The sequence below is a fragment of the Protobothrops mucrosquamatus genome, unplaced genomic scaffold, assembly GCF_001527695.2.
Source record: "Protobothrops mucrosquamatus isolate PMUCROS unplaced genomic scaffold, P.Mucros_1.0 scaffold_146, whole genome shotgun sequence".
In the NCBI taxonomy this organism is placed as follows: Eukaryota; Metazoa; Chordata; class Lepidosauria; order Squamata; family Viperidae; genus Protobothrops; species Protobothrops mucrosquamatus.
Window position 1 is genome coordinate 395,738 of NW_015386222.1, and position 14,649 is coordinate 410,386.

At 39.0% G+C, this 14,649-nt stretch overlaps 2 protein-coding genes across 2 annotated transcripts in view; one reads left to right on the forward strand and one right to left on the reverse strand.

Annotated features, from left to right (window-relative positions):
* Positions 1–752, reverse strand: part of SAP30BP (SAP30 binding protein) — a 42,731-nt gene extending 41,979 nt beyond the window's left edge. Inside the window, exon 1 of the mRNA XM_015819173.1 lies at positions 609–752. Coding sequence (XP_015674659.1) covers positions 609–726 — 118 coding nt within the window. The 5' untranslated portion in view covers positions 727–752. The remainder of the gene's footprint in view (positions 1–608) is intronic.
* A 1,017-nt stretch (positions 753–1,769) lies between these two features.
* Positions 1,770–14,649, forward strand: LOC107290312 (ATP-dependent DNA helicase Q5-like). The gene is made up of 7 exons (XM_015819184.1): positions 1,770–2,139; positions 5,305–5,426; positions 5,994–6,512; positions 9,386–9,491; positions 11,809–11,920; positions 12,133–12,295; positions 14,534–14,649. The coding sequence occupies exons 1-7, from the start codon at positions 2,019–2,021 to the stop codon at positions 14,618–14,620; spliced, it is 1,230 nt and encodes a 409-aa protein (XP_015674670.1). The 5' UTR covers positions 1,770–2,018; the 3' UTR covers positions 14,621–14,649.

The following is a 14,649-nucleotide window of genomic DNA, read 5'->3' on the forward strand; positions in this document are numbered from 1 at the left end:
AGACCGGGCGATAATTGGCCAACTCATCTGGGTCCAGGGAAGGCTTCTTGAGGAGGGGCCTCACAACGGCCTCTTTAAGGGCCGCAGGGAAGACACCCTCCTGCAAGGAAGCGTTAATAATTCCCTGGAGCCAGGCTCGTGTACCCTCCCGAGCTGCCAGTACCAGCCAGGAGGGACACGGATCTAACAAGCATGTGGTAGAACTCACACTGAAGAGGATGAAGAAAGCAGTCACTGTAAATAACTATTGGGTTAAAGTTAATTAACAGCGTAGCCAAATAAAAAGGCGCTTCATATTTTCATATTTTCAGAAAGGCACCTTTTCCCATAACCATCTGCCACAACACCCTTCAGCCAGGAATACAGGGGCTACAAACACTTCCCGGAAACGGAAGATGGAGGGAGGAGAAAGCTTCAACAAGTAAGTTGAAGTAAAGCCATTTAACATATCTTCCCTGAACACAACTCTAAGCCAAAGCCAACCAACCGTAATGCATTAGCACACCCAGCAAGCAGATTGGGAGTTATCCCGATCAGGTTCCAAAGAAGAAGAAACGAGGCATGGCGTCTTATTAAACCCAATCAAACCGCCCCTCCTAAGGCCTCACCCGTCCCTCCTCCTCGATCGCTACCGGCCCCGCCGGCCTCGCTATCAGACTCGGGCTCGGAATCTTCCGCATAAACCGCCAAGGAAGATAGAACGCTTTTTTTCGCCGCCGCCGCCATCTTCCTTCTCGAACTCTGTTGAATTCTCTTCCGGCGCAAGAATATGACGTCAGCGAAGCGCTCGCCGGACCTACCGTCTTTCTTTACGGGCCCGCGATAGCCGCGGACTGATTTTTCCAAGGTATCTCCTTCGCTCAGAGTGGAGGAATTCGTGTACTGCTGGTACTGCTGGGTCTCGTTCGAAACAGACGAAAAGAAGAGCATTTTCCCCCCAGAGTCCCGGCTCTTCAACGACCTCTTACGTCATCAAGTCGCGCTGAAGCGATGCCGAAGTCCCAGATACTGCCGGAAAATGAAGCCGTCTGAATTAACCGGGATTCTGGCAGCGGCTGCGCCTGCACTATGAGGCCTATGGCTCAAGAATATAGTTTCAGAGAGCTGGGAAGGAAGGAAGCATAATAGTTAGTTTGTGGATGCACTAAGATGTTTCGCCGCGGGGCCGCGGTCTCCGGTTTCGGCTTTCCTCAGATGGAAAAGGTTGGAGTGGCTTTACCTGGAGATTATTTTTATCCCGCCGATTTTTAATCTCTATCTCCGGACAAGGATCTGAACTTTTCATCGTACCTCTTAAACCTGCTAGATTTTCTCTGGCCGATCTGCGTCAGAAAGTAATTTAAGAAAAGCGATAATAAGAAAGTCAGGAAATGTAAATTGGTCTCGGAGTTAGGTGTCGGTTAAATAGCAATTTGTTCTCCAAGCCCATCTTTCCCGAAGGCTAAATATTATATCGTGCGAAATTAAAAGATGCGTTTTGTGGAGCGTTTTCTGGAGACTAACCTAAAAAAGCTAAGCAGAGTTGGCTTAGTACTTGCATGAACACTACTGATTTATCCCAAAACTATCGCCTAAACTGGGAATAAGAAAAACATCCTGAAGCACATCTACTTCCCTATTGCTTGGAAAATCGAATGGCATTGAGCTCCACGAGAAGGAAACGAAGGTTGGGACACAGGGAGCTGTAATAGAAGTAGTACGTATAAAATAGTAATCTGCATTCCGAAAAAGCAAGAAAATAGTTACATTTCTTGTGCCTAGGTTCTTTTAGTCTCTGGATTATAATCCAATGTATTTATAGTTTTGCTTTTTTTATAGGATAATGAATAGCAAGAACTCTTTTGTATTTTACTAAATCGGAGAATGGTGATGGTTGTGTAAAAACCATAAAGAAGATAGTATTATTGAAATAAATCTGTTATGCCTATACAGGTGATGGTTTGCAAGAAAAGAAGATAATTGCATGAAGGTTCTCTCTTTACCTCTACTTTGAATTATTCCTAGTATTGGCTTTTAAGATGAGTAACAGTTCTTCCTCAAGATTGGAAGATAGAGTTCTGCAAACTCTGACAAACGTTTTTGGATTTAACTCTTTCAAGACTTCATTGCAAGGAAGTGCAACTATGACTGTGGTAAAAGGTAAACTGCAAGTACTTTTTATGACCGTATAAAATATTTTTAACATGTCATTCAAAGATTCCCAGCTTCCCAAAATATGGCAAGTATAACATTCTATTCCCTGCAACAATAAGAGTAAAACATACAGTGAAAAAGCTCTGAATATTATAAAATACTTTTTTCTACTGCTGAAAATACAGAAAGTCTTTTAGGTTCATTATTTCATTATTACAATTGGAGATTTTCCTAGACTATTTCTTAAGATGAGTAATTGATCTTGGCCAAATCTGTAGTAAAAATTGATTTATCTGGGAATAAACCCCATTAAACAGACTGTTTTCTAAGGAAATGAATTGTCAGTTCCAAAGATGCTAGGCATGTCCGGGCAGGATGCGTCACGCCAAAACCACGCCCACCCCATTGCTGGAATTGGGAAAGTTGGGATACATCGCGCGACGTCACGTGATGTCACGAGTTTGACGTGCCTGATTTAGAGAATGCTTGGCTGGTGATGGATTTTACATCAGTTTGGATGATGCTGACTTAGCTTCGTAAACTGAGATGTGATTTACTACTATCTATACTGAAAGTTTTCAGTTAACAGTAATTTCCCAATACATCCAAACTGAAGAGCTATGGACTGGAGTCAGATTTGGTCACCTAGAATGGAAATAAAATAAAATAAATCAAATAGAACTGTACAAGTAGTCCTCAACCTATGACCACATCGAGTCCAAAATTTATATTGTTAAGAGAAAAAATTGTTAGGTACTTTTTGCCCCATTTTACAACTTTTCTTGCCACATTGTTAAGTGAATCATTGAAGCTAAATTAGTAACACGGTTGTTAAGTAAATCTGGCTTCCCCATGGTCTTTGCTTATCAGAAGATTGCAAAAGATGATCACATGATCCCAGGACACTGCAACCATCATAAATATGAACCAGCTGTCAAGCATCCAAATAGAAATCGATCACCAGGCATGCTGCAATGGTCGTAAGTGTGAAAAATAGTCATGTCACTTTTTTCAGTACTGTTGTAACTTTGAATGGTCATTAAATGAACTGCTGTAAGTTGAGGACTACCTGTAAGTCATGCCTATTTTTCTGACCCAAAAAATGAATCATTTCACCTTAATCCAACAAATCAACATTAGTCCTGTGCTACTATTGACTGGGAAACCTAGCACCTCTAGTTCTCTCAGCCTATCTGGAATTAAAGCAAATAGAAATCCAGTCCCATCCGTCACCCAGAAAAGGAACAGCTGCAAAGAGCTTGTTCTCACCAGGACACTCTGCTCCATCTTCCATTTGCCCTGCAGCTGCAATACCAAAAGAGCACGCTGTGCCAAAAATCTGAGAGCTGGTAGTGTGCATGCATGCAGGGCTTTTTGAACAATGAGTTGTTTTCTTGTAAAAACAATTTATTATATGCAAGTTCAAATAGTTCCAGTTATATTTGAATAATTTCATAGGCATCCCATGTAAGAGTGAAACGTATGGACACATTTTAGCAACATCAGTGATTTAAGACATTTTCATTGCTAAGGGGCTTTGTGGCCTTTTGATGGCCAATTTAGAGCCCTATTTAAATAATATCTGGGTATAGCATACCATTTTAAATATCTGGGTATATAATCCCAGAATCCACTCATTAAACTTAATCTGTGGTACCTTTTTCCTGGGCTCGGACTGAAAAAAATTGGATTCTTCTATCGCAGGGCTTTTCAACCTTTTCACCCATTGTACCACTTTTAGGATATGGCAACATCCGAGTACCACCAGTCGCCTAGCAAGGTGTCAAAAACTTGATGACCCAAAAAAAAAACGGGAAAAAGTGATAAAGTGCAGGTAGTCCTCGACTTACAACAGTTCGTTTAGTGACTGTTTGAAGTTACAGTGGCACTGAAAAAAGTGGCCCTCAAGCCACAGCCGAGCAAGACACCTGCCTGCCCGCCCGGCCGCGCTCTTCCTCCTGTCCGAGGTTTTCATTGTTGTGAGCATTTCTGTTGAGGATTGGCAGCGGGGATGGGGTGGGGGGGTGTTTGGTTTTTATTCCCCCCATCTGCTGGGTGGTTGCAGCAGGTTTTGGTCACTTCACATGACCCTGGGACACTGTGACCATCATAAATATGAATCAGTTGCCAAGCATTTGAATGTAAATCACAAGACCCTGGAGATGCTGCAACATTCCAGCTGATTGGCGCTTCTTCTCGGCTCAGTGGAAGCGCCAGGATCAGCGCCGAGCTCCAGCTAAAGCCTGGCGCTGATCCTGGCGCTTCCACTGAGTCCTGACAGCCCCAAAGAAGCACCAATCAGCTGGAAAGCGGCACTGATCCTGGCGCTTCCGCTGAGCCCTGACAGCCCTGCAGCTCCAGCCCTCTCTCGCTCAGGCTTGTGCGTTGCTGCCACCTGTTCAGCTCATTCCCATCCCCCGCTACCACTTTTCTAGGATTGTTGCGTACCACCTGCCAGGTGCCAATGTACCACAGGTGGTACCCGTACCACTGGTTGAAAAGCCCTGTTCTAGTGAATAGCAAAAAGTCAAGCTCACACTGATCTAAAGCATTTCTTCTAAATCATTTTCATAGTACACCTAGTTTTAATATGTTTTACTACAGGGTTTTGCCTCAGTAGTGTTGTGTTTATATGGATATATGTAAGATTTGTTATCCTATGCCAGTGATGGCGAACCTTTTAGAGACTGAGTGCCCAAACTGCAACCCAAAACCCACTTATGCATCGTCGAGTGCCGGGTGGGTGTGGCCCATTGCTGGGTGTGGCCAGTTGGGTGGGTGTGGCCCATTGGGTGGACGTGGCTGCAGTGGTAATGGCAGACTGGGTGGGACTGAAAAGTTCAATCAATCAATTCCAACTTTGCAAGAACTTTTTTTTCCCGCGAGAAGTTGAAATTGACTGACTGAACCTTTTTTTTTTTTTTGCACATGGCGGCGGAGGCCTAAAGCAAAAAGGTTTTATAAAATCCAGCTGAAGGCCTAGGACTGGGGCGACGATGTGCGTGCCCACAGAGAGGGCTCTGAGTGCCGCCTCTGGCACCCATGCCATAGGTTCGCCACCATTGTCCTATGCACAGCCTGGGAAAAAATTGTTCTGGTCTTCAAAACAGAATCTGGAGACACTTGTAATATAAAAAAAGAGCTTTGAACATTTTGTTGTTGCTTTTGCAGGGGAAAAGGATGCATTTATATGTATGCCAACAGGAGCAGGGAAATCCCTGTGTTTTCAGCTTCCAGCAGTTTTGGCAACAGGCATCACCATAGTGATTTCACCATTAATTTCGCTTATTCAGGTATCTTCTACAATTATGTGAAAAAAGAAATATGCTTTAAATAGAAAATATGTTTTAAAATCTGCCTTTTCTGAAGAGCTTGTTAGCTTAATTCAGATCAATAACCACAGGTTATTGTATAATTCAGTCTCATAAGTAAAAGCAATTGGAAGTTCTGGAATTAGCATTTTCTTTGGCCTTCAGGTATTACTACAGTGAGATTATATATGTAATTGTTCTGAATTATCTTTTTGTATCAAACTTTTGAGGTGTTTAGAAATTTCATGTAAATAAACATTCAAGGAATTCATTATTTCTAATCTTTGGTACCATGTCGGATGACACTCATTGTCATCTTTCTTTAATCAACTTGTTTGATTAAATAGAGGCAAATCAAATATTGTATGTAATTTCAACCATTTTAATTTAAAGGATACTCTTTTAAGGACCTAAAATTAAAAAAAATCTCACGTGTAGTAAATGTATTTGAAAATTCTAAATATAGTTAGATGATCATAAATGTCTTCATACTGCAGCAGTTTGCTGGTCAGATTCTTTCTGTAAAACTACCTTTCTCTTTTCTCGTAGGATCAAGTAGATCATTTGCTCTCTCTCAAAGTCAGAGTGAGCTCTTTTAATTCCAAGATGTCCGCTCAGGAGAGAAAAGCCATCCTTGCTGACTTGACAAGCGACCATCCTAAGATAAAACTGCTGTACATCACTCCAGAGATGGCAGCTTCTGCTTCTTTTCGGCCCTCCTTGGAGCGTCTAATGTCCCAAAAGCTTATCTCTTACCTGGTGGTTGATGAAGCTCACTGTGTTTCCCAGTGGGGGCATGACTTCCGCCCAGACTACCTGCATCTTGGCTCCTTGCGTTGTCGCATGCCCAATATACCATGCCTGGCCCTGACAGCCACAGCTACGAAGCAAGTTCAGGAAGATATTATAGCCCTGCTCAAGCTAAAGCAGCCCGTGGCTACTTTCAGGACACCTTGCTTCAGGCCCAATCTATTCTATGATGTGCAGTATAAAGACCTTATAGCAGATCCCTATGAAAATCTGAAGGATTTCTGTCTGAAGTCTCTTGGACAGCAAAATGAATTAGGGGTGAGTGAAATTGTTTGTTTTTTTTTTTAAAAAAAGGTTATTTGTGGTTTATTGGTCTGAGGTGACGTGCAACTAACATGATAAGACAAAATTTGGATTGAATCGTATTTCCTTTGCTACTTGTTTAGAAAGATGAACTCCCCTACGGAACATACATGACACAGCATATGCATCTATTGAGAGATAATTTTTCCAGATAAAAATTAGGAACTTAGTTGGGAAATATACATGGAGCTTCATGGATCATATCAATATTTAATTTAGGTTCAAAAGTATATAGTTCATTCAAAAGTATACTCGGGATTTATTTCTGAGTAGACGTGCGTAGGATAATTCTGTTGAAGTGGCTTTTTTCCTTTCCAAAAAAACAAATGATAGAGTAGTATTACAGAAAGAGTAATTATGTACAGGTAGTCATCGACTTACAACAGTTCATTTAGTAACCGTTCAGAGTTACAACAGCACAAAAAAGTGACAGGACCATTTTTCACACAATCCTTCCAGCATCCCCGTGATCATGTGATCAAAATTCAGATGCTTGGCAACTGGTTCATACTTATGACCGTTGCTGTGTCCCAAAGTCACGTGATCACCTCTTGCGACCTTTTGACAAGCAAAGTCAATGGGGAAGCCAGATTCACTTCACAACTGGGTTCCTAACTTATCAACTGCAGTGATTCACTTAACCAATTTTGCAAAATTTACTTAGCAACTGTCTCACTTAGCAACAGGAATTTTGGCTCAGTTGTGGTTGTAAGTCGAGGATTACCTCTATGTCCAGGAAGGGAAGCTGTGATTCTCTGAATTTTATTCAGTGCTAAATCTCAACAGCCCTCAGCATTGCCCACATTAACTTAAGCTATTGGAAGAGTTTATTTCGCAGCGTATGGAGAATCATAATCCCACTCTTGCGATATTACTTATAAATATGCATGAATAAAGGAGGGATATAAATAAATAAGTACATAGGTGATATGTATCCAAAAGCTTCAAAAGAAAGAATCCAAATTCTTCAGATTTAATTTAGCAAGTATGAACTGTTCAACAGCACATTTGAATTCTTGATTAGTTTAGCAGAGTCAGATCAGAGCAAAAGGACAGTACATGAAAATGTAGATTATGTAAATATATAGGAATATAAGATTATATAAACTTACATAAGTTTTGTAGAATCCTAGTTTATTGTGGAGTAAATATAACCTGTGTCACCACATGGGAAACAAGGTAAATACAATATTAATTTATTCTTTTTCCCATAAGATGACACAGGTTGTATAGTCTATTGGGTTTTTAAAAAAAAGAAAGCTATGGTTATTTTTTAAGAGTCAGTGAGGCATTGGGGTTACGCTGTTGATCCCAGGTTCATATCCAGGATCAGTCATAGACATTCTTGGGCCACTCACTGTTTCTTAACCCAGTATGCCTCACAGAAGACATCAGAGAAAAGGATGCTATGTATGTTATCTTGAGTTCCCAGAGGAAAAGCAGGATAGAAGTCTAATAATAGATACTAAAAAAATAAATACTAAATTAAAAAAAGTTGTGTTTTACAAGTTGGGCAGCCAAATAAATCTTTGAAATAAATAAACATCTAAAAAAAAATTTTTTGAAGTTACAACTTTCAGTTTCCTCTGCATATGTGTAAATTTATAGATCTGTAGTTCAAACTGCAAGATCAGTTTAAGGGCACATCACCTTTAGTCTGCAGTACTTTTGTCTGTTTATTTAAAATATTTGTATGCAGTAGTTGTCTCCAAGGACTAAGGATAAATACCATTTATTTAGTCTTGTTATAATTTTGAATGGTCACTGAATGAATCTTTAAATCTGTAGTTTAGAAAACATAGGTATTTCTAGAAACTCCTTCTGTCACATTTGGCATCACTGAAGGTTGCCAAACTTTCTATTAAAGTCAACATAAGAAGGAAAGAGGGAAGAATGGTTTATGTGAGGTAATAGAGAAGAAAGAATATTGCCATAGAGAACTGAGAATTGACCTTTTATAATCAGGAGTGGGAAACTATGGCCCTTTTATGACTTATGGACTTCGACTCCCAGAATTGCTGAGAGTTGGAAGTCCACAAATCATCAAGGGGCCATAGTTCTCCACCTCTGATCTATATGGATGGCTGGAGTCAGAGAACATAAATATTATCCACTGGTAGTCTTTTTGGGTTTGACTGTTCAGTGTACCAGATACTGTTCAGACTTTTGTATAAGTTCTGCTTCTATTTGGAAGAAGGAAAATCAAAAGATTCACAAGAAAATGAACATTTAAAGTCATATGTTGGCTTCCGTATAAAATATGTCAAGTATTAACCTTCTGGCACGCAAACCTATGGCACGTGTGCCAGAGGCGGCACTCAGAGCCCTCTCTGTGGGCACACATGCCATTGCCACAGCCTGGCCTCCCCCCACGACCCCCTCCTCACCAGCAGCCCCCCTGGAGGAGAGTCGCCCCCCCGAGTGTGGCCCACACGGAGCAGTGCAGCCAAGGACATGGCAGCCAGGCAGCGTAGACAAGACTCTGCCCTCACGCCCCATCCCGCACAGTTGATGCTGCGCGGCGCAGGCAGAGGGCATGGCCGCCATGGCGCTGCTGGGCTGCCTGGGTGATCTGCGGCTGCCTGGAGGCGGTGAGTGGCCCTGTGGGCAGGCGGAGTGGGGGACGGGGTGGGGCGGAGCAGGGGTGGGCCAGGGGGTAATCGGGAGCGGGGCCAGTTTTTGGGCACTTGGTCTCTAAAAGGTTCACCATCACTGCCCTAAGCTAAGTCTATGAAAACTTCTCTCTTAGTATATCTGTAGCTTAAGTGTTTATTGTTGCATTTCTATATGATGCTAATGTTAGCTTCCTTCTCTTTTCTTTTGTGCAGGGGTATCCTGGCTGTGGAATTATCTACTGCAGGATGAGAGATGCTTGTGAGCAAGTGTCAATTCAACTAAGCAATAGGGGAGTAAAAGCCAAGGCATATCATGCAGGTAATGAAAACTCTGTTTCTTTCCACTCCAAGCAATTATTAAGTGTGCAAAAAAAATGTTTCTTAGTCTTTATTCTGGGGTTAAAAAGGACGTCATAAAATGCAGAGACCACAAATTCTGATTCTTCTCTCCCTGCTTTTTAATTTTTTTTGGCAACATTCACACATCACATTTTCTGAGTAGAGACCTTCCCAAGACAAAGGTACTGCTCACTGCATTAAAATTAATAAATGAAGTTTTTAAAGGATTTTAACATCCATATGGTCCAGTCTTACTATCTGAGGTCTGCCTTTCTTCGTGGATGTTGGGAACTAAATCTTGATGATTCTAGCGTACAAGTCGTCTTCAACATATAACAGTTTGTATAATGACCAAAGTTGCAATGGCATTGAAAAAAGTGAGTTCTGACTGTTTTTAACACGTATTCACATTGTAGCAGCCCCATGGTCACTTGACCAAAATTCGGATGTTTGGTAGCTGGTTCGTATTTATAATGGTTGCAGTGTCCCAGGGTCATGTGATCACTTTTGCGACAGGCAATGTCTACGGAGAAGCCAGATTCACTGTTACTAATTTAACAACTGCTGTGATTCACTTAACAAATGTGGCAACAAAGGTCGTAAAATGGGGCAAAAGTCACTTAACAAATGTCTCACTTAGCAGCAGAAATTTTGGGATCAATTCTGGTCATAAGTCAAGGACTACCTATATCTTAAGGGGAGGGCAACAATTTGGGAGTGAGGACTGCCCTGGATAGGATAGTCATCTCTGCAAGGGACAGGCTCAAGATTTTCAAAATCTGTATTAACTGCCTCTAAAAGGGGTAAGATTAGGTGAGGTGCCCAAAGTGAGGTTTGAGCTTGGAGATTGATTGGAGATTTACCACTAGATTGAAGATCAGTTCTTTTTCATGTCAGGTTTATTGCCTTTCATTTTTACAGACGTTTAACCTTCAAATTGGCAAAATACACTAGAGTAAATACAAGCATAAAGGTTATTGACACCATTTTTAGTAGCATTGGGACATGAACGAATCAAACATTATCTCAAAGATTAAATGCTATGGAGCTTTAGACTAAAGTCCACAGCTTGTCAAGGAGCAATTAGATTGGAAAAGGTACTTGGGAACTTGCAAAAGATTTAAATATTTTTATCTTTCCTAGCAAAGAATTTTTCAAAGTTAAGTACAATATTTTCTCCATTTTTGCATAGCAGGTATTCTAAAGTCCCACCCCCTTCCCTTTCCATGCAAATCCAGGGAGACAAGCAGGTTGCGATCTACTATACTTGTGACTATATTTTCTTGGGGAAAAAAATAAAGGGTAAATCTGAAGAAGGTTCATAAAGATAAGAAAACGTAAATGTTTATATTTATACCTGCTTTACAAAGGAAGCTTCAAGAGCAAAACAAAAAACCCCTTTACAAATACATTTAAATTTAAATTTAAATCAAACAGTATATGTAAATTTATTTTAAAAAGATAATTCAGTCTCCTCATTTTTCACATGAATGTGAAAGACTGTACATTAAGTGGTACTATGTATAAAATAAAAGTTAAATGACCAAAATGAGTTTTTGAAAACTAAATAAATCTAAAATCATTGTAACTATACTGCAACTTCTATACTATAAAGGTGTTTGGAATAGTTTTACCTTACCAGTGATATGTCAGTATAGGAAAAATGGATAATTATTATTGAAGCTTTGTCTTTCGGATATGAAATTATTTATTACCTAATACAGTTGCTAAATTTTTTGTTGCCACAGCAAAAACAAGGTAACAACTGATGCATCTGAATATTGTTCTTTTTTTAGTTTTTTTGTGTAATTTTCTGGACATTGATCAAAATAAATGGGTGCTATAACCAAGCATTTTTGTAACTTAAAATATAATTAGAAGCTATGTTTAATATACATGATATTTTAAACAGGATTTTTTAATATAATAAAGAACACGTTCAAACCCAAGAGAAATTTAAAAAGTGTAATCCAGAAAATTTGGGAATTTAAATTTGAAATATTTTTTATCAGATATAATCTCAGAAAACATCAACAAGAAACATCATAATTTACTGAAATGTCTGCTGCTAGCAGTGAGAATAAATTTTGCTCAATACTAGAAGAAAGATCTGACAATATCTGATTGAGAAGTTAATCTTGGAGAATATCCAGTAATGCCAAAACTGTATATACACAATATAAGATGCTGTCCAACATGTATTTCATGACATATAAATGTAAGAAAAGATGAATAAATGGCTGGATAAAGACAAAATCTGCTGATATTATACTATTGTCCTTTGTTTTTTCTTTAAGGGCTGAAGCTGGTAGAGCGAACTTCAATTCAAAATGAATGGATGGAGGAAAAATTTCCAGTTATTGTTGCTACTATCAGTTTTGGAATGGGAGTCGACAAACCCAATGTCAGGTGCGTGCAAAATGATCAATGAGAAACTAAACAAACTGTTCGTGCTTTCAGTATCAGGAAATATATGTCTTTGTTTCTTTTTATTTAGGGACAGGAGGGAAAAAAAGGAATTGTAAACTGGCCTACATTTATTGTTGGCCTTTAATATGGGCGTATTTTTAAACTTTTAAATGAAGCTCATGTAAAGAGTTTTATTGGTTTACATCATGCAGATTTGTTGCACACTGGAATATTTCAAAATCGATGGCTGCATATTACCAAGAATCAGGAAGGGCAGGGAGAGATGGGGATCCATCAAGCTGTCGCCTTTATTACTCTCAAACTGATAGAGAACAAATCTGCTTTCTCATCAGGAAAGAAATTACTACGCTTCAGGTAGGGGCCTTGTGTGGTATGGCTTAAGTGATTTTTTTTCTTTGCCAAATCAGCTCATAATTAATAATCCTTCATTTACTCTGTACTATAGTTTACATTTCAATGCTCACAAAAGCAAGTTTAATTTTGTGTTTGAATAAAACAGGTAAGATACATCTTAATACGTATTTTACTGCTTCCACTTTGTGAAGGAGACATGTTATGTTTATGTTCGTTAATATGCAGACAGATTATTACTGGTAACTTGCAGGCTACATCAGAAATAAGGAAGCATTCTCAAACTTGTTGTTGACTCTTTTTATATACCTCTTCTATTCTACTCACACATAATACGTTGCAACCATAATGGGTTTTTTTGAGGTGCAAAATTTCCATATTGTACAGGCTCTGCCCCTTGATATCACTATTGTCCATATTCCCTCCAAAATCAGATTGTTGCCTTTTTTAGCAATGATCTCACCAGTTGTAATTTATTCCTTATTCTGCACTTGAATGTAGACAGCATCTTTCATCTTTCTTTAAGTTCTATCATTTTCTTCAATAAACTAGTCCTTCAGTCATTGCACAGAGTAGGGTCTAGGAGTTTGATGTTTTTTTACAACTTGGGCAAGTTCCCCATATTTTACTATATCTAAGATACACATGATCTCACACACTTAAAGGAGGTAAGGGCTTAATACCCTTTCCCCCCATTATAATGTTACATTCTGTTTTCTTATCTATTTTTCAGTTGTTCATACATACTCCCCAGTCATTTTGTGAATTTAACCTAGTTTACAAACATTTCCCATCAGTAATTATGCTGTTGACTTTTTGTCCAAATAGAATTATTTTGTAAGCTCACAAATAAAAATCAGAACCATCCAGCTTCTGTTTGCAGTCTGTATAATTGTTTCTACCATTCCATTTAAGTTGGCATAAGACAAGTACACTTGCCAATAATACTTTCAATTCATTTAAATACATCTTATGTACCGGCATCCAGGGAAATTCCATGTCCTTAATGGAGTTTTCAGAGTAGAACAAATTTTGCTAAATAATTAGCCATACCTAAAAATTGCTGAAGGTTTATTCTTTGGGTTTGGCATGATAACAATAGCTTCAGTCTTGATTTGAAACTTAATCAGTCTATATCAATTTTCAACTTTTGCCTATTTAACTTCAGATGTCTTTCCTCACACCATTCCAGAACCTTGTTCCTGTTTATCCTGATCCTATATCAATATATCTTCAATGAACAATACATTTTCTAAACCTTCTAGAATTTATAGCTCAGTACAGAGTTTCATATACTTCTGAAGCTGAAGAGATATCAAATGAATTGGTACCTTCCAAAAGGTACATTGACTATACACAACTTAGAATGTCTGTCATCTAACTGAATTTTCCAGAATTCATTGCTTGATTTGGGACAACAAACCTTTGGTCTCCCACTAAATTAGTTAGTCGCATAATCGCCCAACCTGGCAAGAATATGCTAAAAAAAATTATGGGGGCATTAATACCTCCCTTTTGTTTCCTTGTTAACATTCTTTTATGGTACACAGTGATTTTCAGATTTCTCAAGAACATTTACAGGTTCTGCTTATCAGACTACTTATCTTCAGATTAGAATGCATTAAAGACTTATGTTATTTCCTCCCTAGCAACATGCATAATGAAGCTGCCTGTGGTTTCTCATTCTTTTTGTTGGCTCTACTTCCCACACAATAAAGCTCAAATACTGCTTTGTTCCCATCTTCTTCAGGTTTTTTGTTCATTTCCCAAAAAGCATAACTGTAGGCAGTAGCTGGTCCAAGGCTACATGGTATTATCCATTTTTTTTTTCTGTTGATTTCTTACATATGTTTTATTCCTTAGCACAACAAACAGAAAATACACAGAAAGACAAATTCAAATATGGAGATGGGTTCTACCCTTGCAAAAGTAAAGAGCCACATGCACACACATCTGGCTCCTCTTATTTACTCACAAGTAATATGTTGCAATTGATAATAATACTGAGGAAAAAAATGTGAGAAGGCTTATTTGCTGCATTCTTATATGAAGGAGAGGTATACCCATAAAGATTATGGTTTCAAATTACTGCAGTACTTTTACAGGATTTAAATAAAATGCATGTTTGTTTGGAGCATCGTTACGCACCTAAAGCTAATGGGACATTATTGTGACTAAATGGTTTTCTGAATTCAATGCTTCAGGACATAGATTTATTTATTCAGTTTTATGTTTCCTCAGGAGAAACGAGGTTCCTTGAAGGAGTCTGATAAAGCTGTGATGAAAGCCTTTGAGGCCATGGTCGCCTTCTCTGAAAATCTTGTGTAAGTATGGATGGGTACTCAGATGGGTTGGTA

Excerpts from the sequence above, each read along its gene's own strand:
- LOC107290312 (XM_015819184.1), top strand. The coding sequence starts at position 2,019 with ATGAGTAACAGTTCTTCCTCAAGATTGGAAGATAGAGTTCTGCAAACT. Across the intron at positions 9,492-11,808 it reads AGCCAAGGCATATCATGCAG|GGCTGAAGCTGGTAGAGCGA; the intron begins GTAATGAAAACT and ends TTTTTCTTTAAG. Across the intron at positions 11,921-12,132 it reads GTCGACAAACCCAATGTCAG|ATTTGTTGCACACTGGAATA; the intron begins GTGCGTGCAAAA and ends TACATCATGCAG.